General features: G+C 35.2%; 1 protein-coding gene across 7 annotated transcripts in view; it reads left to right on the forward strand.

The window, feature by feature from the left end:
- ARB2A (ARB2 cotranscriptional regulator A) overlaps nucleotides 1-26,578 on the forward strand; it is a 427,691-nt gene that overhangs the window by 13,788 nt on the left and 387,325 nt on the right. For 5 of the 7 annotated variants that reach the window (XM_027100624.1, XM_027100620.1, XM_027100618.1 and 2 more), the window contains exon 2: nucleotides 24,487-24,610. The exons of the other annotated variants lie outside the window; for them this stretch is intronic. In XM_027100624.1, coding sequence (XP_026956425.1) covers nucleotides 24,505-24,610 — 106 coding nt within the window. In that variant the 5' untranslated portion in view covers nucleotides 24,487-24,504. The remainder of the gene's footprint in view (nucleotides 1-24,486; nucleotides 24,611-26,578) is intronic. 7 annotated transcript variants of the gene reach the window in all.

The raw sequence follows: 26,578 nt of genomic DNA on the forward strand, positions 1-26,578 counted from the left end.
TAATAAACTTATGAACAAAGCCAATCAAATACTACATTTTATTTATCAATAAGTTACCTACATTAACTTTTCTCAATTCACTTAATGATAAGAATGGGTATTCATAAGTTAATGGACAAAGCCAATCAAATACTGCATTTTATGTACCCTATACATGTTTAATTTTGTTAATCCACTTAATGGTGAAAGTGGGCGTTCTTACCTTGTTACTGATCTGAGGGAGAAAGAATTCAATTTTTCAACATTTTTAATTTTGCACTCATTACTCAATGCTTTTGCAGTCGTAACTCTTCTCTAGCCTGATAATTTGTCTTCTCTCAGGGAAGGCACTCATCTGGCTTAGAAAACTTTTGAGTTGCATATGTTCCCCCTTTTTGACACCAGGTATGATTTGATAGGTAACTGCCCACGTGGTATCGTAGTAGCTATAAAGCATTTAAATTCAGTGGAGAATTAAGATGTGGATAGGGTAGATAACATGGTATTTGATTTATTTTCTTCATTAATTTATTGTACTGTGAACTTTGGAAGACACTGATTGTCTGCCCTACATATTATGCTTAAGACATCATAGATTGCTGAGAAGAGCCAGAGGGTTTTATATTCTAACTTGTAGTTGTTTGCACTTAGTTCTCCACTCCTGGAACTGACCTTTCATATTTTTTAGTGAGAAATGCTTAGGGTGTAGAAGGAACACCATCCTCATTTCTTACTACTTTTTAGTCCATGATTTTCCTACTCTCTTCTATTTACCTGGCATTGCATTCCAAGTGACTGGAATGGAAAATCGGTGTTGAAAATGTCAGAATTTGTTGCACTCAGATGTTTACATACTGTTTAATGTGGTTTGAAATCTTGTGGTTCTTCTCTTTCCCATTTATGAGCTAGTTTGCCAGTGTCTGTCACATATTTAAAATCTGTGTAAATAAAACAGTTGGGATTGTTTACATATTGACTTTAAGGTAAAAATTACAGTGATATTTGAGGGAGAATGCCTTTTCTTCTGTTGCTGCTCTCTTCATTGAGAAGTTTCTCATTTGATCAATCTTGTACTTTTATTGGGCCATATGACTTTTAAAATATCATATATGGTTTACATTTTCCATGTGGTTGTTTATTCAGCCCTAATGTTTACTGGTCTACTATGCATTTCAGAAGATTCTGAAATCCTAAAATTAGTTTGAAACTTAGAATAAGATAGGAAGGTCTGCCTGTGTCAAACCTACACCACATATTGAACCCAGCTTTACCAAAGCCCTAAACTATTGTATTAGGCACTGACCAAACCAATAATGAAGTGATACTGTGTTTCCTTAGGGCTATTATTTTTAGTGTATATTGCTTCCATTTGAATGAGGACCTGACTGTATATATTATGTAGACCGTATGCTTCTATATGACTTTTGTTCCTACTGTCTATTAGTTCTTTTCTTTTAATAACTTTTTAAATAATTAATTAATTACTTTTTGGCTGCATTGGGTCTTTGTTACCGTGCGCGGGCTTTCTCTTGTTGCGAAGAGCGGGGGCTAATCTTCGTTGCGGTGCGCGGGCTTCAGTAGTTGTGGCACGTGGGCTTCAGTAGTTGTGGCTCGTGGGTTCTAGAGCACAGACTCAGTAGTTGTGGCACACAGGCTTAGTTGCTCTGTGGCATGTGGGATCTTCCTGGACCAGGGCTTGAACACGTGTAACCTGCATTGGCAGGTGGATTCTTAACCACTGTGCCACCAGGGAAGTCCCATATTAGTTCTTTCTGAATAAGACCTTGACTGTATCATCTAAATCCAACCATATCCTCTAGTAGTATCAATATTTTTTATTTAAGTAATTAATCTAGATTAGCTAATAGGTTTCATTTGAAAGAATGTCATTTATTGTTACTTATTTACTAAAATTGTGTAAATACAGTTTCAAAAAAAAGGACTCATTTTTAAAATGTATTTATTTGTTTTTTTGTTTGTTTGTTTAATTTCTGGCCACACCGCACAGCTTATCAGATCTTAGTTCCCCGACCAGCGATTGAACCCACGCCCTTGGCAGTGAAAGCACAGAGTCCTAACCACTGGACTGCCAGGGAATTCCCAAGGACTCATTTTTGCATTAATTATCCTTCCTCTGTCCATTTCTTGGGAATGTTATTTGCTTTAATAGGCTTTGATCATTTTATAAACAAGCCCTGTTTAAGTCAACATTTATGAGCCCATAATGTGTAAGACATGTCAGGATGAGGAAAACAGCCTTTATCCTCAGAGAGGTGATATGACCTGTATACAGCTGACCATAATATAAAATACAAAGAGCTAAATTTCGTGATGTACTTAGGGGGCACACTATTTGAGGAAAGTATTTCCAGAATAGTACTTATTATGGAAATAGTAATGAGAAGTGTTTCAGAGTAGAAATGTTTTGTGTCTTAAGTTTAAATTTCATTTTTTAAATTAAGCAGTAAACTTTCTTATGAAGACATGGAAAAATATCTTAGCAAAATTGAGTTACACACTTTAGTTAAGATTACTCTAAAAATAAGAAAATAATTCTTCCTTAGAGAATCTTAGACTGTAAACATGAAATGTATTTCTCTCAGAGCCCAACTACCTTTTGTTTTCTCTGAATGTTGACCTGATAGGAATTGCAGCACAATTTTCTAATCGATGGTCATTTATATCTGTTTTAGTTAATTCAGCCTTGAAATATAATGCATATATTCACCTACAGAATTACGGAACTGTTGGTTAACTTACTTATTAAGATGTATTACTGCCTAAGACTTGTTTTCAGTTTCTGCAAAACATTCGAGTGAGGTTGTCTTTTTCTATACATTCCATAATTACAAAACTTTAGTTTTTGGTTTCTTGTTGGAAAGTGAATACATTTAGCATTTTTCCAATTACTGTTTTCTACTCATTTTTAAAGGCATATGAATATTAGCTATATCTAAAAATTAAAATATATAAATGAAGGACCAACTATTTACTTCATAAAATTAAAAAATTAAAACTATACTACAGAGGTCCTGAAATAGTGAATTTCCATGTAAATTTAAAATATAAATAAACTTTTGGCATAAGTGTCTGAATTATACCCTTCATATTTGTTGTTACCGATTTATTTTTTGAAACCATTTTCTTAAGTTAGGTGTTCCCTATTCAATAGACTATCTTGTCCGATGAAGAATCTCTATGCGCCTCAGAGTTTACACCTCATTTCTTGCTTTTTCTTCTGAATGGTTCTTATTCAGAACTGACAGTTTTGTTGGCTCACTGATTAAATCACAGTAGGATTCTTGAGTTTAAGAAGTCAACTCCAAAATATTGATTGTCTAAGCAATCATTTTAAAAAGGGAAGTGATGTTAGGTTTGGAATTGTTTCAGGACTTTATACAAGCCTGGTGTCTATTGTTTAGTAGATAACCATTATTAAAATAGAGACTGGAATTGTGAAAGAGCCCACTTCTATGCCTTTCCAGTTCTATGATTTTATGTTTTGAATCTATTTAAACTTGTCTTAAATAATATCCTTAGGCTTAGTGGTCTGTAAAGGGCCAGCCCTGGAGGCTTGCAGCTTACTTTGGGATCCTTGTAATTGTGTGTGTGTGTGTGTGTGTGTGTGTGTGTGTGTGTGTAAAACCAGGTTTACATGAATGAATAATAAAATATATGAATATTTTCATTAAAAGCAAAACCAAACCCATCAACCACATGAAGAGCAATGCCACAAGTTTACAGAAGCTCTGCGAACTTATGAATAGTTGGATTTCAGGTGGTTACTTAGAGACTAAGTAGTGCCTGAGGTCTTATAGCAAATTTGTGGATAATATTTCAAATCAACAAAATACAGGAAGGATAGGCCTTTAAATATATACTTAGACTAAGCATTGGTGCTAATTCTTTGTTAGTTCAGGCAGCTTTATAAGTTTCTTACTGCTAATTTGTGTACCAATAAAGGCCAGTTGAATCAACATCTGTTTTTCAGTGAAAGGAAGTTTAACTCTCATGCAGAAAAAAGCAGTATTTTCAGCATTTGTCATTTAAACAAATAGAAATGAGTTTAACAAAATGTTATTTTCAGACAAAGCACCAGATAAAAAGTTTTATGCTGGTTTTATTCTCATTTTAACATCAAGTCCTCCTTCCAGTGGCTGCTGTTACAGCATTTTTTCTTTTTTACCTTATTTTGAAAAAACAAAGTTATGATATTTTTTTCCTCAAAATTAAAGCCCATTTTTGTGTCATGTTGAAAGACTGGCAGATGATCCTCTGTGGAAAATAGTCTATCGTGACTAGCTGAGCCTATCTTTTGGTAGTCACGGGGACAGATCATTCTGAAATGACTCTTAGTCCTCATCTTTTATTTTCAAGTTGCTTATAACGGGCTCTTATGCCAGCATTTTAAAATTTTAATTTTAAAATTTAAAATTTAAAAAAATTTAAAATTTAAAAAAATTTAAAATTTAATTTAAAAATTTTAATATCTTCAAAGGCAGATTTTACTTATGCTTACTAGTGGCAGTTACCAAGGAAAGAACAAAAACGTAAGTAATAGTTTATGTGCGTAGTTGTATTTTAAAATATTATAAAGTTTTGGGATATTATTATTTTTAATACAGATTTTAAACATATTTACAGTTTATCTTTCTTTAATAGCTGGTGCAAAAGCTTTTGAGAAAATCAGTTTTTATTCAAAATAGTAGTTCCATTTCAAAACAGGCAAGGAATCAGTTGGGTTTCAGTAATACCATATTATATTGACATATAGCTACTCTGAAGTTTACTCAATACCTGTTTATCCTTTTTCCTTATAACTGCTTCTTAGGTTTACTCACCAGTAGGACCCACAAATTTCTGACTAAATAGACAGGACTGGACTCCTAACATTGTGTTTAAGAAAAATACCCCCCTGGGGCTTCCCTGGTGGCGCAATGGTTAAGAATCCGCCTGCCAATGCAGGGGACATGTTTTCGAGCCCTGGTCTGGGAAGATCCCACATGCTGCAGAGCAATTAAGCCCGTGCGCCACAAAAACTGAGCCTGCGCTCTACAGCCCGTGAGCCACAACTTTTGAGCCTGCGTGCCACAGCTACCGAAGCCTGCGCACCTAGAGCCCGTGCTCCACAATGAGAGAAGCCACTGCAGTGAGAAGCTGGCTCACCACAGCGAAGAGTAGCCCTTGCTTGCTGCAACTAGAGAAAGCCCACACCCAGCAACAAAGACCCAACACAGTCAAAAATAAAATAAATACAATAAATAAATTTACAAAAAAAAGAGAAAAATACCCCAAAGAACAATTTATAAAAGACAGTGCTACTAAAATTAGTTGTTATTCTTTTTCTTTTAGTGTTTTTCTTTATCATTTATTTTAAATATATCCTTGATAAATAAAAAAGATTATATGCAACCAGGGCCTGTATGTGATTATATGTATATTATATACTGATTGAAAAGTAGCCACCTATGTGTAATGCTTATATAAGTTATAGACCATAAATAATATGATGAATAGCTCTAAATTCACCACTCAATCCAACACTCAAAACACTATCAACAGTTTACATTGACCCATGTGTTTCTCCCAGTTTCATACCCCTCCCACCTTCCCAGTGGTAATCACTATTCTGGATTTTGTGTTTTTCTCTTGATTTTTCTTAAGTTTTATCACCCAAATTGTGATACCAATAGATTGTTTTAGTTTACTTTGTTTTTGAGCTCTGTATAAATGGTATTATAATTTATATAGTTTTCTGATTCTTGGTTGTTTAGTGTTATTTTTGGAACATTCATCTGTGTTTTTGAGTGTAGTTGTGGCTCGTTCGCTTTCACTGGTATATACTATTCATTCTATTAATATACCACAGTATATCTGCCCTGCTTTAATTGGAGAACAGTCTTTTCCAGTTGTGGTAGCCAGATTCTAAGATGGCCCCCAATAGTTTTTCCTTCTTGATATTCATGCCTTTGTGTAGACCTTTCTTACTTTGAATAGGGTTGCCATCTGTGCCAGTATAATATTGAGGAAGTGATGGTGAGAATTTTGTAGCTTTCTCCTTGATTTCCTGGCTCTCTCTGGAGAAAGCCAATAGCCATGGCATGGTGATAGTCAAGCAGACCTCTGAAGCCCATGTGGGGAGATACTGAGGCTTCTAGCAACAGCCAGTACCAATAATTCATCTGTGTGAGTGAGCCACCTCTAGCCTTAGTTGACTTTCAGATGGTTGTAGACCTTGCCAGTATATTTTTTTTTGTAGTTTTATATTTTACATTTTAATCTATGATCCATCCTTATTTTTGTTAACTTTTTATTTTATATTGGAGTATAGCTGATTAATGATGTGACGGTTTCAAGTGCACAGCAAAGGGACTCAGCCATACATATACATGTATCCATTCTACCCCAAACTCCCCTCCCATTGAGGCTGCCACATAACATTAGGCAGAGTTCCCTATGCTATACAGTAGGTCCTTGTTCATCCATTTAAAATACAGCAGTGTGTACATGTCAGTTGCAAACTCCCTATCTCTTCCCCTCATTCTTCCCCCTAGTAATCATAAGTTCGTTCTCTAAGTCTGTGAGTCTGCTTTTGTTTTGTAAATAAGTTCATTTGTATCATTTCTTTTTAGATTCTTCATATAAGGGATATCATACGATATTCTCTTTCTCTGTCTGACATACTTCACTCAGTATGACAATCTCTAGGTCCATCCATGTTGCTGCAAATGGCATTTTCATTCTTTTTAATGGCTGAGTAATATTGCTTTGTATATATTTACCACATCTTCTTTATACGTTCCTCTGTCGATGGACATTTAGGTTGCTTCCATGTCTTGGTATTGTAAACAGTGCTGCAATGAACATTGGGGTACATGTAACATTTCGGACCATGTTTTTCTCTGGCTATCTGCCCAGTAGTGGGATTGCAGAGTGATATGACAGCTCTATTTTTAGTTTTTTAAGGAACCTCCATACTGTTTTCCATAGCGGCTGTACCAATTTACATTCTCACCAACAGTATAGGAGGGTTCCCTTCTCTTCACACCCTCTCCAGCATTTATTGTTTGTAGATTTTTTGATGATAGCTATTTTGACTGGTGTGAGGTGATATCTCATTGTAGTTTTGATTAGCATTTCTCTAATAATTAGCAATGTTGAACATCTTTTCATGTGCCTCTTAGCCATCTGTATGTCTTCTTTGGAGAAATGTATATTTAAGTCTTCCACCCATGTTTTGATTGGGTTGTTTGTTTTGATGATACAAGAAACAATCACATTTACTATGACATCAAAAAGAATAAAATATCTAGGAATAAACCTACCTAAGGACACAAAAGACCTGTACTCCAAAAACTATAAGATGCTGATGAATGAAATCGAAGAAGACACAAACAGATGGAAAGATATACCATGTTCTTGTATTAGAAATCAGTATTGTCAAATTACTACACTACCCAAGGCAATCTACAGGTTCAGTACAATCCCTATCAAATTACCAATGGCATTTTTCACAGAACTAGAACAAAAAAATCTTAAAATGTGTATGGAGACACAAAAGACCTAGAATAGCCCAAGTAATCTTGAGAAAGAAAAACAGAGCTGGAGGAATCAGGCTCCCTGACTTCAGACTATACTCCAAATCTACAATAATCAAAATAGTATAGTACTGGCACAAAAACAGAAATATAGATCAATGGAACAGGATAGAAAGCCCAGAAATAGACTCATGCACCTCACACATCTATGGTCAATTTGTGACAAAGGAAGCAAGAATATACAATGGCGAAAAGACAGCTCTGTTCAATAAGTGGTCCTGGGAAAACTGGACAGCTACATGTAAAAGAATGAAACTAGAGCACTCCCTAAGACCATACACAAAAATAAACTCAAAATGGATTAAAGACCTATATGTGACACTATAAAACTCCTAGAGGAAAACATAGGCAGAACACTCTCTTTCATAAATCCCAGCAATAACTTTTTCAATCCATCTCCCAGAATATTGGAAATAAAAACAAAAATAAACAAATGAGACCTAATTAAACTCAAAAGCTTTTGCACAGCAAAGGAAACCATAAACAAAACTAAAAGACAACCCACAGATTGGGAGAAAATATTTGCAAATGATGTGACCGACAAGGGATTAGTCTCCAAAATTTGCCAGTATATCTTGACTGCAACCTCATGAATCTGAGCCAGAACCTCCCAGCTGAGCTGCATCCAAATTTCTGATACATATTACCTGTGGGAGATTATAAATGCTTACTGTTTTGGGCAACTACATTTTGAGGTAATTTTTTATTCAGCTATAGGTAATGTATAAACTGGCTCTTTTTGATGATATGATGATATGTATCCTTTGGGACCAAATTTTCTGAACATTTTTATACCCATCTCCTGATACACATATACAAGACCAAGTAGTGGACCAGGATGTGAGATTACTGGGTTGAAGATTATGAGAATGTTTAACCTGGGTATCTTATGCCAGTTTTTTCAAAGTGGTTGTATTAATTTATATTTTGATCAGCACTGTAAATAAAAGTCTCCGTTATTACCCAATTCTTTTTAACTTTGGGTATTGTCACTTCTTAATATTTTCTAGCCTAGTGAGTGTAAAATAATATATCTTTTGTAAATATCTAAATTGTATTTCCTGGCCCAACATCAAAACTGTAGTCTCCCATAAGTTCCCCTAAAAAGTTTAAAGTTTTGCTTTCTGCATTTATTCTCTTAATCCATTCAAAATTGATATCTATCTATGGAATGAGGTGGGGATCTAATTTCAGTTTTTACAACGTAGTTAACCAGTTGTTCCACTTATTGGAAAGTTCACCCTTTGCTCAGTGATATGTCAGTGTCATCTGTGTCACATGAATCTGTTATGTGGGTCTGCTTTGGAGTTTTATTCTATTGGTCACCTTGCCTGTTCTAGTACTAATCATATACTGTCTTAATTACCATGGTACCTGATGAGGTAGGTCTTACTATCATACTCTTTTTTAGGAGTGTCTTAGTTTTCTTGGCTGATGTTCTTCCATATAATTTTTTGAACCTGTTTTCAAGATTTGTGGAAAAACTCTTAGGTTTGAGTGGAATTATATTGAATCCATTTATCGGTTAGAGAAAAATTTGATACTTTCACAGTACTGAGCCCTTCTGTCCATGAATATGGTATATCTCGCCATGAATTTCAGTCTTTATTGTCTGTTAGTAACATTTTATCATTTTGTGCACATAGTTTTAACGTAACTTTTGTTAGAACTATTTTTTTTTTTTTTTTTGCGGTATGCGGGCCTCTCTCACTGTTGTGGCCTCTCCCGTGGCAGAGCACAGGCTCCGGATGTGCAGGCTCAGCGGCCATGGCTCACGGGCCTAGCCACTCTGTGGCATGTGGGGCATCTTCCCAGAATGGGCACAAACCCATGTCCCCTGCATTGGCAGGTGGACTCTCAACCACTGTGCCACCAGGGAAGCTCCTAGATCTATTCTTACTATGTAAGTTATTTTTTGCTGTTAAAAATGATGTCTTTTTAAAATAAAACACAACTGTGCTTTATAACTCATTGTTGCTGGTATTTATAAATACACTTTATTTTTATATATAAATTGCTTTAGACATCTTGCTAAATTCTTTTTATTCCTAATGTAGAGATTCTTCTTATTTTTTTATTTTTGAAAATCTTATTTTTTGATTTTGTTGTTTTATATAATCGTATCATCGGAAAATAATGGTGACTTTGTTTTCCTATTTTCAATCCTTATACATTTTTATTTATTTTTTCATATCTTCTTATAATGGCTACAACCTCCAAAAAACTTTGATTAGAAGTGGTAATAGTAAAGTGGTAATGATGGGCATTCTTTCCTGGTAAGTTCTTTTAAAGAGAATGTTCTTAGTAATTTACCATGGAGAGCAATTTTACTGTAATTTTTTTTGAACCTCTCTATCATGTTACAGACCTTCCTTTTTATTCCTACTTTGCTATTACTTAACTTCCAAAAGTGAGTATTGAATTTTATCAAATACTTTTCTGCAGATATTGAAGTTATTATTGTTTTCATCCTTTATGCTAATTTAGTGAGTAACATTTGTAGATATGGTAATGTTTTGTAATGTACTTTCTGAGTTTAATTATTCTCAACAGGAGGGTTCCTCAGGAAACTTAGCTATAATGTTGGAAGTAAAGTCCAGTTGTATTCAGCAGAAACTCTGCAAGCCAGAGGGAGTGGCAGGACATACTTCATGTGATGAAGGAGAAAAAACTACAACCAAGATTACTCTACCAAACAAGGATCTCATTCAGATTTGATGGAGAAATTAAAAACTTTACAGACAAGCAAAAGCTGAGAGAGTTCAGCATCACCAAACCAGCTTTACAACAAATGCTAAAGGAACTTCCCTAGGCAAGACACACAAGAGAAGGAAAAGACCTACAATAACAAACCCAAAACAATTAAGAAAATGGGAATAGGAACATACATATCGATAATTACCTTAAATGTAAATGGATTAAATGCTCCCACCAAAAGACACAGATTGGCTGAACAGATACAAAAACAAGACCCGTACATATGCTGTCTACAAGAGACCCACTTCAGACCTAGGGACACATACAGACTGAAAGTGAAGGGATGGAAAATGATATTCCATGCAAAAGGAAATCAAAAGAAAGCTGGAGTAGCAATTCTTATATCAGACAAAATACACTTTAACATAAAGACTATTACAAGAGACAAAGAAGGACACTACATAATGATCAAGGGATCGATCCAAGAAGAAGATATAACAATTGTAAATATTTATGCGCCCAACATAGGAGCACCTCAAAACATAAGGCAAATACTAACAGCCATAAAAGTGGAAATCGACAGTAACACAATCATAGCAGGGGACTTTAACACCCCACTTTCACCAATGGACAAATCATCCAAAATGAAAATAAATAAGGAAACACAAGCTTTAAATGATACATTAAACAAGATGGACTTAATTGATATTTGTAGGACATTCCATCCAAAAACAACACAATACACATTTTTCTCAAGTGCTCATGGAACATTCTCCAGGATAGATCATATCTTGGGTCACAAATAAAGCCTTGGTAAATTTAAGAGAATTGAAATCGTATCAAGTATCTTTTCCAACCACAATGAGACTAGATATCAATTACAGAAAAAGATCTGTAAAAAATGAAAACACATGGAGGCTAAACAATACACTACTTAATAACCAGAGATCACTGAAGAAATCAAAAAGGAAATCAAAAAATACCTAGAAACAAATGGCAATGAAAACACGACGACCCAAAACCTATGGAATGCAGCAAAAGCAGTTCTAAGAGGGAAGTTTATAGCAATACAATGCTACCTTAAGAAACAAGAAACATCTCAAATAAACAACCTAACCTTGCACCTAAAGCAATTAGAGAAAGAAGAACAAAAAAACCCAAAAGTTAGCAGAAGGAAAGAAATCATAAATCTCAGGTCAGAAATAAATGAAAAAGAAATGAAGGAAATGATAGCAAAGATCAATAAAACTAAAAGCTGGTTCTTTGAGAAGATAAACAAAATTGATATACCATTAGCCAGCCTCATCAAGAAAAAAAGGGAAAAGACTCAAATCAATAGAATTAGAAATGAAAAAGGAGACGTAACAACTGACACTGCAGAAATACAAAGGATTATGAGATTACTACAAGCAACTCTATGCCAATAAAATGGACAACCTGGAAGAAATGGACAAATTCTTAGAAATGCACAACCTGCCGAGACTGAACCAGGAAGAAATAGAAAATATGAACAGACCAATCACAAGCACTGAAATTGAAACTGTTATTAAAAATCTTCCAACAAACAAAAGCCCGGGACGAGATGGCTTCACAGGTGAATTCTATCAAATATTTAGAGAAGAGTTAACACCTATCCTTCTCAAACTCTTCCAAAATATAGCAGAGGGAGGAACACTCCCAAACTCATTCTGTGAGGCCACCATCACCCTGATACCTAAACCAGACAAAGATGTCACAAAGAAAGAAAACTATAGGCCAATATCACTGATGAACATAGATGCAAAAATCCTCAACAAAATACTAGCAAACAGAATCCAACAGCACATTAGAAGGGTCATATACCATGATCAAGTGGGGTTTATTCCAGGAATGCAGGGATTCTTCAGTATACGCAAATCAATCAACGTGATATACCATATTAACAAATTGAAGGAGAAAAACCATATGATCATCTCAATAGATGCAGAGAAAGCTTTCAACAAAATTCAACACCCATTTATGATAAAAACCCTGCAGAAAGTAGGCATAGAGGGAACTTGCCTCAATGTAATAAAGGCCATGTATGACAAACTCACAGCCAACATCGTCCTCAATGGTGAAAAACTGAAAGCATTTCCACTAAGATCAGGAACAAGACAAGGTTGCCCACTCTCACCACTATTATTCAACATAGTTTTGGAAGTTTTAGCCACAGCAATCAGAGAAGAAAAAGAAATCAAAGGAATCCAAATTGGAAAAGAAGTAAATCTGTCACTGTTTGCAGATGACATGATACTATACATAGAGAATCCTAAAGATGCTACCAGAAAACTACTAGAGCTAATCAATGAATTTGGTAAAGTAGCAGGATACCAAATTAATGCACAGAAATCTCTGGCATTCCTATAGGCTAATGATGAAAAAACTGAAAGTGAAATTAAGAACACACTCCCATTTACCATTGCAACAAAAAGAATAAAATATCTAGGAATAAACCTGGGTAAGGAGACAAAAGACCTGTATGCAGAAAATTATAAGACACTGATGAAAGAAATTAAAGATGATACAAATAGATGAAGAGATATGCTATGTTCTTGGATTGGAAGAATCAACATTGTGAAAATGACTCTACTACCCAAAGCAATCTACAGATTCAATGCAATCTCTATCAAACTACCACTGGCATTTTTCACAGAACTAGAACAAAAATTTTCACAATTTGTATGGAAACACAAAAGACCCCGAATAGCCAAAGCAATCTTGAGAACGAAAAATGGAGCTGGAGGAATCAGGCTCCCTGACTTCAGACTATAGTACAAAGCTACAGTAATCAAGACAGTATGGTACTGGCACAAAAACAGAAAGATAGATCAATGGAACAGGATAGAAAGCCCAGAGATAAACCCACACACACATGGTCACCTTATCTTTGATAAAGGAGGCAAGAATATACAGTGGAGAAAAGACAACCTCTTCAGTAAGTGGTGCTGGGAAAACTGGACAGGTACTTGTAAAAGTATGAAATTAGAACACTCCCTAACACCATACACAAAAGTAAACTCAAAATGGATAAAGACCTAAATGTAAGGCCAGACACTATCAAACTCTTAGAGGAAAACATAGGCAGAATACTTTATGACATAAATCACAGCAAGATCCTTTTTGACCCACCTCCTAGAGAAATGGAAATAAAAACAAAAATAAACAAATGGGACCTAATGAAACTTCAAAGCTTTTGCTCAGCAAAGGAAACCATAAACAAGACCAAAAGACAACCCTCAGAATGGCAGAAAATATTTGCAAATGAAGCAATTGACAAAGGATTAATCTCCAAAATTTACAAGCAGCTCATGCAGCTCAATAACAAAAAAACAAACAACCCAATCCATAAATGGGCAGAAGACGTAAATAGACATTTCTCCAAAGAAGATATACAGACTGCCAACAAACACATGAAAGAATGCTCAGCGTCATTAATCATTAGAGAAATGCAAATCAAAACTACAATGAGATATCATTTCACACCGGTCAGAGTGGCCGTCATCAAAAAATCTAGAAACAATAAATGCTGGAGAGGGTGTGGAGAAAAGGGAACACTCTTGCACTGCTGATGGGAATGTGAATTGGTACAACCACTATGGAGAACAGTATGGAGGTTCCTTAAAAAACTACAAATAGAACTACCATATGACCCAGGAATCCCATTACTGGGCATATACCCTGAGAAAACCATAATTCAAAAAGACTCATGTACCACAATGTTCATTGCCGCTCTATTTACAATAGCCAGGAGATGGAAACAACCTAAGTGTCCATCATCGGATGAATGGATAAAGAAGATGTGGCACATGTATACAATGGAATATTACTCAGCCATAAAAAGAAACGAAATTGAGTTATTTGTATTGAGGTGGATGGACCTAGATTCTGTCATACAGAGTGAAGTAAGTCATAGAGAGAAACAAATACCGTATGCTAACACATATATATATAATCTAAGAAAAAAAAAAAAAAGATCATGAAGAACCCAGGGGTAAGATGGGAATAAAGACACAGACCTACTAGAGAATAGACTTGAGGATATGGGGAGGGAAAAGGGTAAGCTGTGATGAAGTGAGAGAGTGGCATGGACATATATACACTACCAAATGTAAAATAGATAGCTAGTGGGAAGCAGCCGCATAGCACAGGGAGATCAGCTTGGTGGTTTGTGACCACCTAGAGGGGTGGGATAGGGAGGGTGGGAGGGAGGGAGACGCAAGAGGGAAGAGATATGGGAACATATGTATATGTATAACTGATTCACTTTGTTATAAAGCAAAAACTAACATACCATTGTAAAGCAATTATACTCCAATAAAGTGATAGTTAAAAAACAAAACAAAGAAGTGACAAAAAGAAATACTTACAGTTAAGCCTTTCATGCTACATGGCCAAACCCTGTTCACACATGAACTCATTCAATTTTTACAATGCTATGAGGTAGGTGCTATTATTTTTCCTTTATAGAGATTGGAAAACTAAAGCACGTGGCTTCCACAGCTGGCAAGCGGCAGAGCTGGTGTTTGAACAAAGCGAGGCTTTAGCATCCGGGACCTTAACTATTCTGCCAAACTGCTGCTAATACAAGCACCTGTAAACCATGATGTAAAAGAATATATAAAGAAAAGAATGTATATATACATGTATAACTGAATCCCTTTGCTGTAAAGCAGTAATGAACACTACATTGTAAGTCAGCTATACTTCAATAAAAAATTATAAAGAAAAAAAAATCTAGTTGTAAAATTCTTTACTCTCATGATCATAGGAAAGGATTCTACTACTTTGTGCTTACGTAGACAATAGTAATGAATGCCATTAGGCATACTGTATTTAAGCATAGGTCTAATAATATAAATGGGTTATCATTCCACAAAGTGTCCTTGTGCTGACAACTTTAGTGCCACAGAGTTAACTTCCTGTAATTAATACTGTGGCTAAGTGATGGTTGTTTTAGTGGGGGAAAAATATTTTGTGGAAGCCAGGAGGGTTCAAAGCTCTTTGTTCTTGGAATAAGAGAATTTTGCTGCCTCAAATCCTTTGTTAATCTAGTCAAGTTACAATATGAATTGTATTTCTTGTTTTCTGTATAAAGTAAATAGCCACTGTAACTAATACGGTAGTTTAGAAAGGTGATTTGAAGTTTCACATTTCTAATTCTCTTTATTTAACATCAGATATTTGTAGTATCACAGCAACAGAGAGTCTTCCCAAGTCTTTCTGAGTTGATCACCTGTTGGTCTCAGGATGTGGTCATTTTTGAAATATGGTACAGACATTAAATTCTAGAAAGTATTAGCACTTCATAAAGAATTGGGGAAGTCTAGAAGCCAAAAAAAAGAAAAAATCATTCATTCTGAAGGCACTTAAGTGATAACATTCCCAGTTGTTAACACATTTAGGTAAAGTCAGGCTTCACAGATACTTTCCCCTTAAATAAAGAATAAGGAGTGCACTGTCAGTAGACACTGGATATGAGTGGTACTTAAATGCCTATTTACAGTACAGTTGTGGTCTCCACAAAGCTTAACTTTGCCATTAAACTTTATTGCTGGTGTTATTAGTATAGCTCACCAGGCGTCAGAATAAATTGCTTGATTATATGCTCAAGTTTTTCCTTCATTTTTATTTTTCCCTATAGTATGTGGTACATTTCTAACTTTGAAGTAAGTTAGTATTATGTGTGGGATCAGTTGCAGTAATAATAATAAGGCAATTATTACCAAATTTCAGTCCTTATTAGAAATTGGGTAAAATTGGGATACCCTTAGGTGGTATGTGGCCAAAGAATTAACAAATCATGACCAAAGTGAATCAGTGCTCTGACTGCATTCTTACTGGAAGATGTATGTAAGGGATAGGGACAGGCCAGGGAGGCAAATTATCATTAACAGAGAATCCTCAATGCACAGAACTAGAACAAGCTAGACTAGAGTACTGTGGTTTACAAAAACTTTATATATAATGTTCACCTTTTATACCTAGGAAATAATATATTTGCCCCTAATGTCTCGATAGAGCAGGCGTAGATGGTTGCCATCCTGGCTCTGGTGGAAGGGATGATAGGGACATTTGAAGAGAGAAGTTCTTTAAGTGAGTCTGCCTGAAGTCCACTTAACAATTTTGTTTTCATGGAAGGAAAAGAGAAGAATGAATGAAATGGTCAAGCCTCCTCCCTTTTGAGACTGTGCCTTGACCTTTGGCATGGTAGCTTTAAAGAAGAGATGGGAGAGAGAGAGCCACTTAATACACAGTGAGGAATACTGCTCCAATGTAAACATATCTCTTTTGGACTATCAGAATCATCACCTCAAAAAGAAACTTAAGTACCCACTGGCAATCACTTCTCATTCTCTCCCCCACCCCAACTCCCCAAAACTCTTTATTAATCTGCTTTCTCTTTCTGTGGATTTGCCTGTTCTAGACATTTCATATAAATGGAATCATACGCTATGTGGTCTTTCTCTCGCTTATCATGTTTTCATTGTCGTTCGTGTTGTAGCATATGTCACTACTTCATTCTTTTTTTTAATTAGTGAGTAATATTCTGTTATATGGATATATACCACATTTTGTGTATCCAGTTGTCACTTGATAGACATTTAAGTTGTTTCTGCTTTTCGGCAATTACGAATGATGCTTCTGTAAACATTTATGTGTAAGTTTTGGTATGGACATGTGTTTTCATTTCTCTTAGGTATGTAGCTGGAAGTGGAATTGCTGGGTCTTTTGGTAAATCTATATTTAACATTTTGAGGAACTGCCAGACTGTTTTCGTGAGTGGCTACACCAGTTTACATTTCTTCTGATGATGGATGAGGGTTCCAATTTCTCCACATTCTCACCAGCATTTGTTTTTCTTGTTGCTTACAGCCATGTTATAGGGTGTGAAGTGGTATCTTACTGTGGTTTTGATTTGCATTTTCATAATGACTAATGATGCTGAGCATATCTTTTTTGTGCTTTTTGGTCATTTGTATATCTTCTTTGGAGAGATGTATATTCATATCCTTTGTCAGTTTTTAAAATTAGGTTGTCTTTTTATTGTTGAGTTGCTAGTGTTCTTTATATATTCTGGATATATAAAGTCTGGATATATAAAGTCTCAGCATCAGAATTTTTTTGTTTAATTTGCAGAAAAATAATTTAGAAAAGTACACTGTTGCAGCTTGGATTTTTCAGAAGCAGATGCTGAGACAAAATTTGGAGTGCAAGGTGTTTATTAGAGATCGACACTTGTGAAAACAAGGAGGACAACGGTATTCGTCAAAGGGAGAAGTTGAACTAAATGCAGGCCTAACAGAACCTCAGCCAACCTGGCAGTGAGCTCTGGAGCAAATAGTGCCTGTCAGGCTTCTCATGCATCAGGCTGAAATGGCTGGGCCTTTGTTTCCCCACTTGGTTCAGTCAGCTCCTGTGGGTCAGTCAACCTGGGAAAGGCATGACCTTGAGTGAGGCAGTGCTCTGCATCTGAGGCTGACTCTTAAGTGGTGAACAGCTTGAGGCTGTTTGCTGAGTGTACTCCCTGCTACTGAGCAGCAAGTTCGCCTTGAAGGGGCATGGTGGGGGCAGAGGGTGGGTCACCTTAGTGTCTACAACATGCATATTATATTTTAAAATTCAGGTTGAACTTTGAGTTCACAAAGTTGAGCACAGATGCTAGTAAGAGTATTTATGGAATGAGAAAATTTGGTTCAGGCTTTGCAGATATGTTATCACTGTTATTTCATGGTATTGGCTACTTTTAAATCTTATGAAGATAGTTTCTGCTTGGTCAATTTGGCCTGGAGGTATGTACATTCATAATATAAGCTATATTTTATTGTTCATGTTTACCATAGAGTCTCTTAAGTAGCTAATGACATTTTAATTTGACCCCTATAAAAGATACTATTTGTTTGATTTACCCTGTTTTTCTGAAATTTTGAGCATATCTCCTTTTTGAGAATTATTTTGTCCTCTGCCATAGCTCTGCTATTTCTGTTCCATATTATGAAAACTTCATAAAAGTCTACTTAAATTATTTTTTCTTTTGTGGGGCTTCAAAATTGAGAGTTATCTAAAGAATTGTCTTAACCATGTTTAATTTCTTAGATTCAGTTTTAGCATTGTCTTGCAGATATTCTAACGTTTTCACTCTAGCCTTGTTGAGTTTCTGTCTTTTTGCTAACCAGAAAGCAATATGAAACCTAACCAGATGACTACCAAGCTCGCAACCTGTTAAAAAGACACAGTAGTACAATATTAGTTTCTTCTAAAATCTTTGTATTTGATATTCCTTAACTTTTGACTCTTTCTTTTAGATGCTTGATTTGCCAAAGTACTGTGAGGAATGATGGGGAGTAATTTTTTTTTTTAATAGTTGTATAACAAACTTGATGAGTAGTTTGTTTCAGTTTGTTTCCAGTTTAGGGATTACATTTTTTATTGATTTATTAAATTTTTTATTATCGTACAGTTGATTTACAATATTGTGTTAGTTTCAGGTGTGCAAAATGATTCAGTTATATATATATTTTTTTCAGATTATTTTCCATTAAAGGTTATTACAAGATATTGAATATAGTTTCCTATGCTATACAGTAAATCCTTGTCACTTATTTATTTTATGTATAGTAGTTTGTATTTGTTAATTCCATACTCCTAATTTATCCTTCCCCCCCTCCATTTCCCTTTTGGTAACTATAAATTTGTTTTCTATGTCTGTTTCTGTTTTGTATATCAATTCATTTGTTTTATTTTTTAGATTCCACATATAAGTGGTACCATATAATATTTGTCTTTCTCTAACTTGCTTCACTAAGTATAATATTCTGTAGGTCTATCCATGTTGCTGCAAATGGCAATATTTCATTCTTTTTCATGGCTGAGGAGTATTCTGTTATGATGGGGAGTAATTTTTATCAATCTTAATTCTGAATAGCAAACCAAATAGGTTGAGACAATTTTGGTGGACAGCTTTTGTCTGTATATATGTAATCAACTTCCTCCAACTTGTCTAAACTCCAAATTGTAATACTCCCTGATGACATAAATTAGTACACAAGAGTGAAAAACTTTTGTAAGATAAAGAAACTAGAATTATTTTCCTAGTTGAAATTGAGTAGTTTGACTCTATCAGCCAGTTGTGGCAGTGACCTAATAAGATAATGGATGTGAAAGGACTTGGTGACTTTGTAACATGTGCATTTAGGAGATAGTTGCAATAGTGTTCTTCTTTGGACACAACTTTAATCTGAATGAAGGTAGAACTCACATACTTGAACTTTTCCAGACATACATTTTAATAAGATTAGACAAGCATATAAACAAATCATATTAAAAATTAATTTAAGTTCCATTATAATTATATTCAATATAGTCTTGGAAACCCAAGTCAACTCAACAAGTACTTATTATGGGGCTTAATTGTTTATTCTAACAATTCACCCAAATGATACACATTGAAATTTTCTCATTCCTATAAACTGGATGATGAAAATATCCTTTTTGGCGTTTGAGCACATAGTAATTGGAACCAAATTATTTCTAATGTTATGTGGATTACTAATATTTATAAAGGAATTTATAGTTTGTAAAATGTTTTTGTCTACATTTTTTCGTATGATCTTCATAATCCCCCTGTAAAGGGAAGTGCTCTTATTTTCTTTGTTATTCCCATTACTTAGGTTAGAGAAGTTGTGACTCTCTCAAGATCACTCAGCCACTAGGTGGTGGAATTGAGGCTAAAAACCTGAATTTCTCCTCCCAAACCTAAAACATCACTTTGCTTGAGAAACTAAGGAATTACTTTAGGTGTGTTTGGATTGGAACAAGATATTCCTACCCTGAGCTAAACCTTGACCCACATATAGATTACATTCTCTGTAGAAGCCACCATTTTCTATGCACTAAGAGCCCATATTACCCTGGGCCTTGTCTTCCATGTCTTCTTCAGCCTGATGACCTTACTCTTCTTTAGCCTCTTCCCCAGTGCCCATATGTCTGTACACACACACACACACACACACACACACACACACACACACACTATCACACACACTCTCTCTCCAAAACATACATTTTTCACACTATTGACTCAGAACTATAAACTGTCCCGGATTGTTACGCACTAAACGTTGCTGATGAGGAACTTCTGAGTAACATGCATATTTTAACTGTAATTTGGGTAGATGTTTTGGTTCTTCTTAAAGCTGTGGTACCAGTTCAATTACTGTGTTTTTGATTGCAAGTAAGCTTTCATGAGCTGGATTTCAGAGCCTGACTTAGCATAGATTCTTTGGGGGACCAAACCAGCTCCAGGGGTCCCAGGGACTTAACCCAATTTTACTCGTCCTGTGATATGTTTTGTACTTTCATCATTACATTCAGAATGTGAGGTGGAAAGGCCTTCTGTTGCAAAATAATCTATATCTAGGTCCTATTTAATACCTATCTAAAAACAAACAGGTGTAGGAAACTAAGGCTTCTGTGTGTCTTTGTGTGCATTTTATAAGTGCTCATGCCATATTTTGAGCAAATAGGGCAAATAAGAAATATTCTACTGTTTCATGTTTTGAAATGCTCACTGGATAAAGATTACACATGACAAGTTATTTATAGCTTTATTTATATATAGTGGATTCTCTGTTGGAACCATAGAAAGGAAGAAGATATGATAATTGCTTTGTGTAGTTTGCAGAATGAAATCGCAAACTGAGATGTTTTGAATCTAGTTTATATTGTAACCATTTCTAGGAAACCATATTTAAACAGCAGTGGTTATCATGAAGTATACAGCATGTCAACTGTGTCGCAGTTCACATCAGTAAAAACCTTCCACCACTTTATTCCCTATAACCTAAGCTCCATCAGATAATACTAAATAAACTATGTCGAGTGCACGTATTAATATATATACATCAAATGTATCAAACGGCTTGCTGGCTGCATTTGCAGTAATGTTTATCTGTGGTCATGCATGTTATAACTCTGAATTTTTATGAGGAAAACTAAATTGAGAATTTATAATGTTCCTGATTTAGTTTCACCAGCTGTGCCACAGCCAAGGAAAATAACTCAAGAAGATAAAAATCTAACAGTGAATAAGAAGGCGATAGGCAGTTTGCTTCATGCTTACCTGCTTTGTATCTGCTGCTATAAAGTTTAGGGTCAAAGATAGTAGTTAGTAGTCTCCTAACTTATATATCATCACTTCAGTGAATTGCAACGTGTGTTTTTGGGTTGTCTTGTATAAAATAAGCATAATGATTATTAATTGATATTTGATCTTGGGAGTCTTAAAAATGATTCTTTAAAATGTGAATTGTATTTTTTTCCCTATATCTCTTACTCATTTATTTGTGAATTTGACAAATATCCATTGAGCTCCACAATGTATCAGACATTGTGCTAGGGACAGTCATGATACCTGTCCTTATGAAGATCAAAGTCTTAAAGGGGGAATGTGTTATTAAACATTGTAGAGCAGTTAGAGCTTTTTTTCAAGTTTTATTGAGATATAATTGACATATAACATTATGTGTATTTAAGACATATAATGTGATGACTTGATTTATGTATGTTTTGCAAAATGATTACCACAATAAGGTTAGTTAACACATCTATAACCTCACATAGTTACTTTTTTTTGTTTTGTGGTGAGAACTTTTAAGACCTACTCTCTTAGCAACTCTCAAGTATACAGCACAGTATTGTTAACTTTAGTCACCATGCTGTACATTAGATCCCCAGAATTTTAAAATATGAATCTTGAAAATGACTCTAGCATCAAAACTATTTTATAATTTCGCCTTCAGTGAAACAATCACAATGAAATAATAATATAAATTGTTCTGTTTAGAAATTAGACAATTTGAGGCCAGTGAAAAATAACCTAACAGTTTACATTTAGAAGAAAACTGAATTGGCAGAGGGATAGAGTAAAAAAATGCAAGAAGTCTCCTATAGATAGTTAATTTGGTTTTGGAATTGTTAGCAAAGAGCACTGTATGGAATCTCTATCATCATGAACATTTCTGTTTCATTTCTGCTACAAGATGGTAGATAATGAGTTGCCGGAGAAACGTGTACACAAACTTGTGGGACTTGACAGATAAAACTAATTCCTGAATGTAAATAGATAACCCTTACAAATATTGCTTTTTCTTTTTTTGTTTTGCTGTACGCGGGCCTCTCACCGTTGTGGCCTCTCGCGTTGCGGAGCACAGGCTCCGGATGCGCAGGCTCAGCGGCCATGGCTCAGCAGCCATGGCTCACGGGCCCAGCCGCTCCGCGGCATGTGAGATCTTCCTGGACTGGGGCACGAACCCGTGTCCCCTGCATCGGCAGGCGGACTGTCAACCACTGCGCCACCAGGGAAGCCCTGCCTTTTTTTTTATAACAGTGTTGTAATGATCAGTCTGGGTCTCATATATTTTATTTGTGGCAATTTGGTAGTTTCATTTGGTCACGAGAGAGTAAGCCCCACCCGGGCCGTGACCATGTTTTACTCACCATTGCACCCTGGTGTCTTGCACATTGCCCACCCTATAGACAAAAATACGTGTCTTGAAGGAATATAGACATATTTCATCCATGTAGAATTTACAGAGTTTTGAGTTACCTATTCACAGAAGAAAAACAACAGCTACTTCCATGCTAAGTGAAAATGCTTTCCCAGTCAAAAATAGTCTCATATTTTAGTTATTCCTAGGTTAGGAAACTTCACATTATTGGGAAACAGTAATGCCACTAGTAATAGCAATGATCAGCTGTACACACCTTCTGTAATATTACTTCTCAACCACTATTATATGAGCTATTAAATGAGGAATCTGAAGATTTTTGGATATTAAGTGATTTGTCCCTGGCCACAGAGCTGTTATTAAGTAGTGAAGCTAGGATACATTTACAACATTTAAAAAATATAAACCAGCATGTGTCGGACACTTAATTACGCATCAGGCACTATACTAAATGTTCTACATTTAACCTCATTGTAACACCATGAGGGAAGCATGATTATCATTTACATTTTACATATGTGGAAAGTGAGGCTTAGAGAAGTTAAATAATTTGTCAAGGACACATGGCTAGTTAGTAGTAGAGCCAGAGGGCCCTTCCTCTTATACTACCCCACCTACAGTTAGAATTGAGATAAGGGCAGCATTGCTTTATGACCCTGGGAATGTTCATAGTTTAAAAATATTATTTTAAGTATTATTATTATTATTTTAAAGCATTTCCTGCTCTACTCTGTTAATTATAAAAATGCCTCAGTTTTTAAAGATAATTGTACAATATACCTCTGAGTGGAAACTGAAGTTTGCTTTTTGGGTAGTAAGTAAATCAGAGGAATATTCAATCTTGTTTATCACAGTTTTTATGTAATTTCCTTAACAGTATGGATTGACTGTTTTAATTTCATTTAATTTTTTTTTCCACTGTATGTGTTGCATTCTTTTCTTTTAAACTTTAGGAATAGTGTTTTTTTTCCCCTGTTTGTGGGCACCCTGGGAGAAACTATTTATATAAATGCCTTCCTTTTGGCCAAGGCAGAGCAGCATTAGATTTTAATAAATCGTAAGTTTATATTACGATTGTTTACTGGAGTGCCATTTATAGAGTATGGCTTCCAGACATAGAATTTGACATAGTTTTTTTTTTTAAAGGGCTAATTTTTTCCCTTAAAGTTGTATTTTGAATTACACTGGAGGTAATTTGTGGCTACCTTAAGTATTTTTCTCCTTCTGCCTGTCTGCATGTCCCGGGAAAAAAATATTCTGACCTTGTACGTGACATGCTGACAGTTTATTTTAAAAGAAATGTCAAGTTTTAGAAACTACATGGAGATATTTTTAAGAACATTAGATGATAGGGAACTACACCTAAATAGTAAGTTTAGCTCAGTTCAGTTTAGCAGCATTAGGTGTCTGTGTGTATAGTGTTGTGTTTGGTGATATGAGAGATATCAAGATGACAAAAAGTTGATACCTTTATCCTGGGGCTTGTAATCTGTTAGGTGACCCAGACAAATACATAAATAACTATAATGCAAGGCAGGCTATGATAAGTACTACGGCATAGGCATCAACAAAGTGCAGTGGGAAATCAGGATAGAGAGATTAATTCCAATTGGGAGGATCTAGGACTTTCTCATGGAGTAGGTAGGATTGAGTAGAGCTTAATTTATTGCTTTCATTCATTCTAGACTGTCTTCTGAAGATTGATGTCTATTTCCTTGAGGTCTTTAATTTTGTTGCCAATTTGGATAAGCATGGCACACATCCAGCAGGGAGGTCCAGATGAAAAAGAAAAGACAACAGCCCTGAAAGGTACATACTTAATTTGCTTTTTCAGGATATTTTCATTGTGCCTAATGAAGGTATAGGAATATTTAGGTGACCTTACATTCATTTCAATTCTAAAATAAGAATATCAGTACTTAATCTATTTGTAATTATTTGTATACCGTGACTACCTCAGTGTCTGAGATATAGTATGTACTCAGTAAATAAATCATAAAATCATGTGATTTTACAGATGTAAGAATTCTTAATGCTTTTCTTATTCCAGGTCATGTATTTAACAGTAAAACTAACACTAGTGGTCTCTTGAGTCAAGACTAGTGCCCTTACCATATTTTTGTTGTTTGAAATGTCATACTAGGTTAGGATAATGATCCTGTATTGTCTTGTGGCATTAGCTCTAGGGATATTTTATGAGATTAAGAAAAGTTAGATTAAGAAAAGTGCGGGAAAAGCAGGTTGTGGCGGCGATGGTGGAAAGCAAGCATTAAGTTTTTGACATATTAAATATTAAACTGAGATGCCACTTAAACATCAAGCTGGAGAAGTTGAGTGTAGAGTTGAGGGCATTTGGGTTGGAGATAAAAGTTTTAGGAATCATTAGCATAGAGGTAATATTTAAAGTTATGGTCCTAATTGAGATCACCAGGGATGTCACTGTAGCCAGAAAGAGAAAAGGTCTGAAGATTGAACCGTGGGACATCTCGATCTTAGGGTCAGGAAAATGAGGAAGAACTAGCAAAAGAGGCTTAAAGTGAATTTCTAGTAAGATAGGCTGAGACCTAGGAGCAAGAGAGAGATCCTGAACACGTAGTGAAGAAAATGAGAGTAATTACTTTAGTAATGATTATAAACCAGCTTAGATGAGGACTGAGAATTTAACTTTGGATTTGACAGTGTAGAGGTTATTGATGGTCTTCACAAAGAGCTTTTCAGTGAATTGATGGAAATGAAAGTCGTATTGGAGAACTTCAGTAGAGAATGGGAAGAGAGGAATTGGAGACAGTTATAGACAACTCTATAGATGGTTTTACTGCATGTATGTATGCTGCTGAGAATGACTTGCACACTCAGAATAATGGTTAATTTAGGAAGGAGGATAAGGAACGTGTGTGTTTCCATCTAAATAAACTCGCTGGGTTTCCACTTAGATAGCTTTTGTGCATCTTCAACCTTACTTGATAATGCGAAAATTTGATCTCCAAGTTGTGGTTCCAATTTACACTTCCACAAGCAGTATGTAAGAGATCAGATGGATTTTTCTGGATTTTAGAGTTAGTACAGCGACATTAAAAGAATATGGATAGGGTCTAAATATAGAACTATCTGGATTCAAACTCATTTTTTCCCCACTCACCATGAAACAAATTGCTTAACTTCTCTAAATCTTTTTCTTCATTGGTACAATAGGAATACAATGCTTAGCACACATGAGCTTGAAATGACTAATGAGGGAGTCAAATTGAAAATATTAGAAGGTAAAATGGCAAATGCATAGTAAAGTGTATTTTAGAACAAATTGACAAACTGAATAAAACTTTGTCCCTAAAACAGTCCTATTTTCAGTTTTTTTTTTTATGGATTATGGTTTTGATGTCATGTCTAAGGACTCTTTGCCTAGCCCTACTTTGTGCAGATCTTCTCTTGTGTTTTCTTCTAAATGGTTTATAGTTTAGATTTTACATTTAAACTAATGATGCATTTTGAGTTAATTTTTATGTAAGGTATGAGATTTAGGTCAGGGTTTTTTGTTTGTTTGTTTGTTTGTTTTGCCTATTGATGTCCAATTGCACCAGCACTGTTTGTGAAAAAGACTGTTTCTGCTATTGAATTACTTCTTCACCTTTGTCAAAAATAAATTGGACATATTTCGGTGGGCTTATTTTGGGGTGTTCTGTTTTGTTCCATGTATCTGTGTCTGTCACTTCTCTAATTCATACTCTCTTGATTACTGAACTAAATGGTAAGTCTTAAAATTGACTAGAATGATTCTTC

This window comes from Aethalodelphis obliquidens, unplaced genomic scaffold (assembly GCF_003676395.1).
Source record: "Aethalodelphis obliquidens isolate GAN/ISIS:26980383/991018 unplaced genomic scaffold, ASM367639v1 scaffold4, whole genome shotgun sequence".
NCBI lineage: Eukaryota > Metazoa > Chordata > Mammalia > Artiodactyla > Delphinidae > Aethalodelphis > Aethalodelphis obliquidens.